General features: G+C 37.0%; 1 protein-coding gene across 1 annotated transcript in view; it reads right to left on the reverse strand.

The window, feature by feature from the left end:
• Positions 1–392, reverse strand: part of LOC140141691 (uncharacterized) — a 4,956-nt gene extending 4,564 nt beyond the window's left edge. The window contains exon 1 of the mRNA XM_072163602.1: positions 1–392. This exon is cut by the window's left edge and continues 632 nt beyond it. Within this exon, the coding sequence (XP_072019703.1) occupies positions 1–137 (137 nt within the window). The 5' untranslated portion in view covers positions 138–392.
• Between the last annotated feature and the right edge of the window lie 665 nt (positions 393–1,057).

Raw genomic sequence — 1,057 nt, forward strand, 5'->3', positions numbered from 1 at the left:
GTCGCTAGACAGATACTGCACATTGTTAAGTCTTCTTCGTCATACTGTTTCTCTTCTAAACTGTCCACCGTTTGGTCCAAAATATCCTTAGAACACGCCATATTAAAAGAAGTGGTCGTCACGATAATCCTACACATAAAACGTACAAGTGTGCCTTGTATGAATGCACACGTACGATCTGTACATGTACATGTAATGCAGCTGTCTGACCTTTGGTTATACCACTAGCTACATCGTCCTCATTAGAGTTATGATTGCTTAGTCATCAGGTTCATGTGTAGAGGTCGCTTGCAAAATGTAACTGTGCTTCTGGCGATGAGAGCACAAGGCCAGCCGGCAGTTGCGACATGCAGGGGAATTCCCTGATATTAGCTGATGTAGCAATCGCTATAGATGTGAGGTTAAATGAATTTATAATGTATTGGATTTATGATTTGTGATCATAAATGTTTATATGGTATATTGTTAATCATATGAATTTACTCAATTGCATAGTGGAAAAAAATTGATAAAATGAGTTGGGGAACTAGAACTAAACCATTAAATAGAACTACCGGGAAGGAAAATTTAATACTATTTACCAATGAAATAACTTGGTGTAAGAGCTTGTAAGTAAAGAGAGTGTTCAGAAATACCTTGTTAGGGGGTGGGCTGGAAAATATGTAGGGGGTTGAAAAGGTTTTTTGTTTGTGAACAGGGGGGATATTTGGTATATAGAAGGGGGGTGAAAAACTTTTGCAGAAAGTTTAAAATCAGAAACAAATATAGGCCTTCTTGTCCCCCGACCAACCCACCCCTAAAAATAGTTTTTTACCTAATATGAGGGGGTCAGAAAACTTTTAGGTCCATTAAGAGGGGGTCAAAAAACTTTTGGGTTCACGAAGAGGCGGTTAAAAATTTTAGACACGAAAAAATATTTTCCAGACCCCAACCAAAGTATTTCTGAACACTCCCTTACCAATAAAATATTAACTTAGTGTATTTAAAGTAAACTGTCAATTTGTAAATAGCCCGATTTGATAAGTTTACTACATTCTGAATTACGAATCAGAAAGTT

This window comes from Amphiura filiformis, chromosome 19 (genome assembly GCF_039555335.1).
Source record: "Amphiura filiformis chromosome 19, Afil_fr2py, whole genome shotgun sequence".
Lineage (NCBI taxonomy): Eukaryota > Metazoa > Echinodermata > Ophiuroidea > Amphilepidida > Amphiuridae > Amphiura > Amphiura filiformis.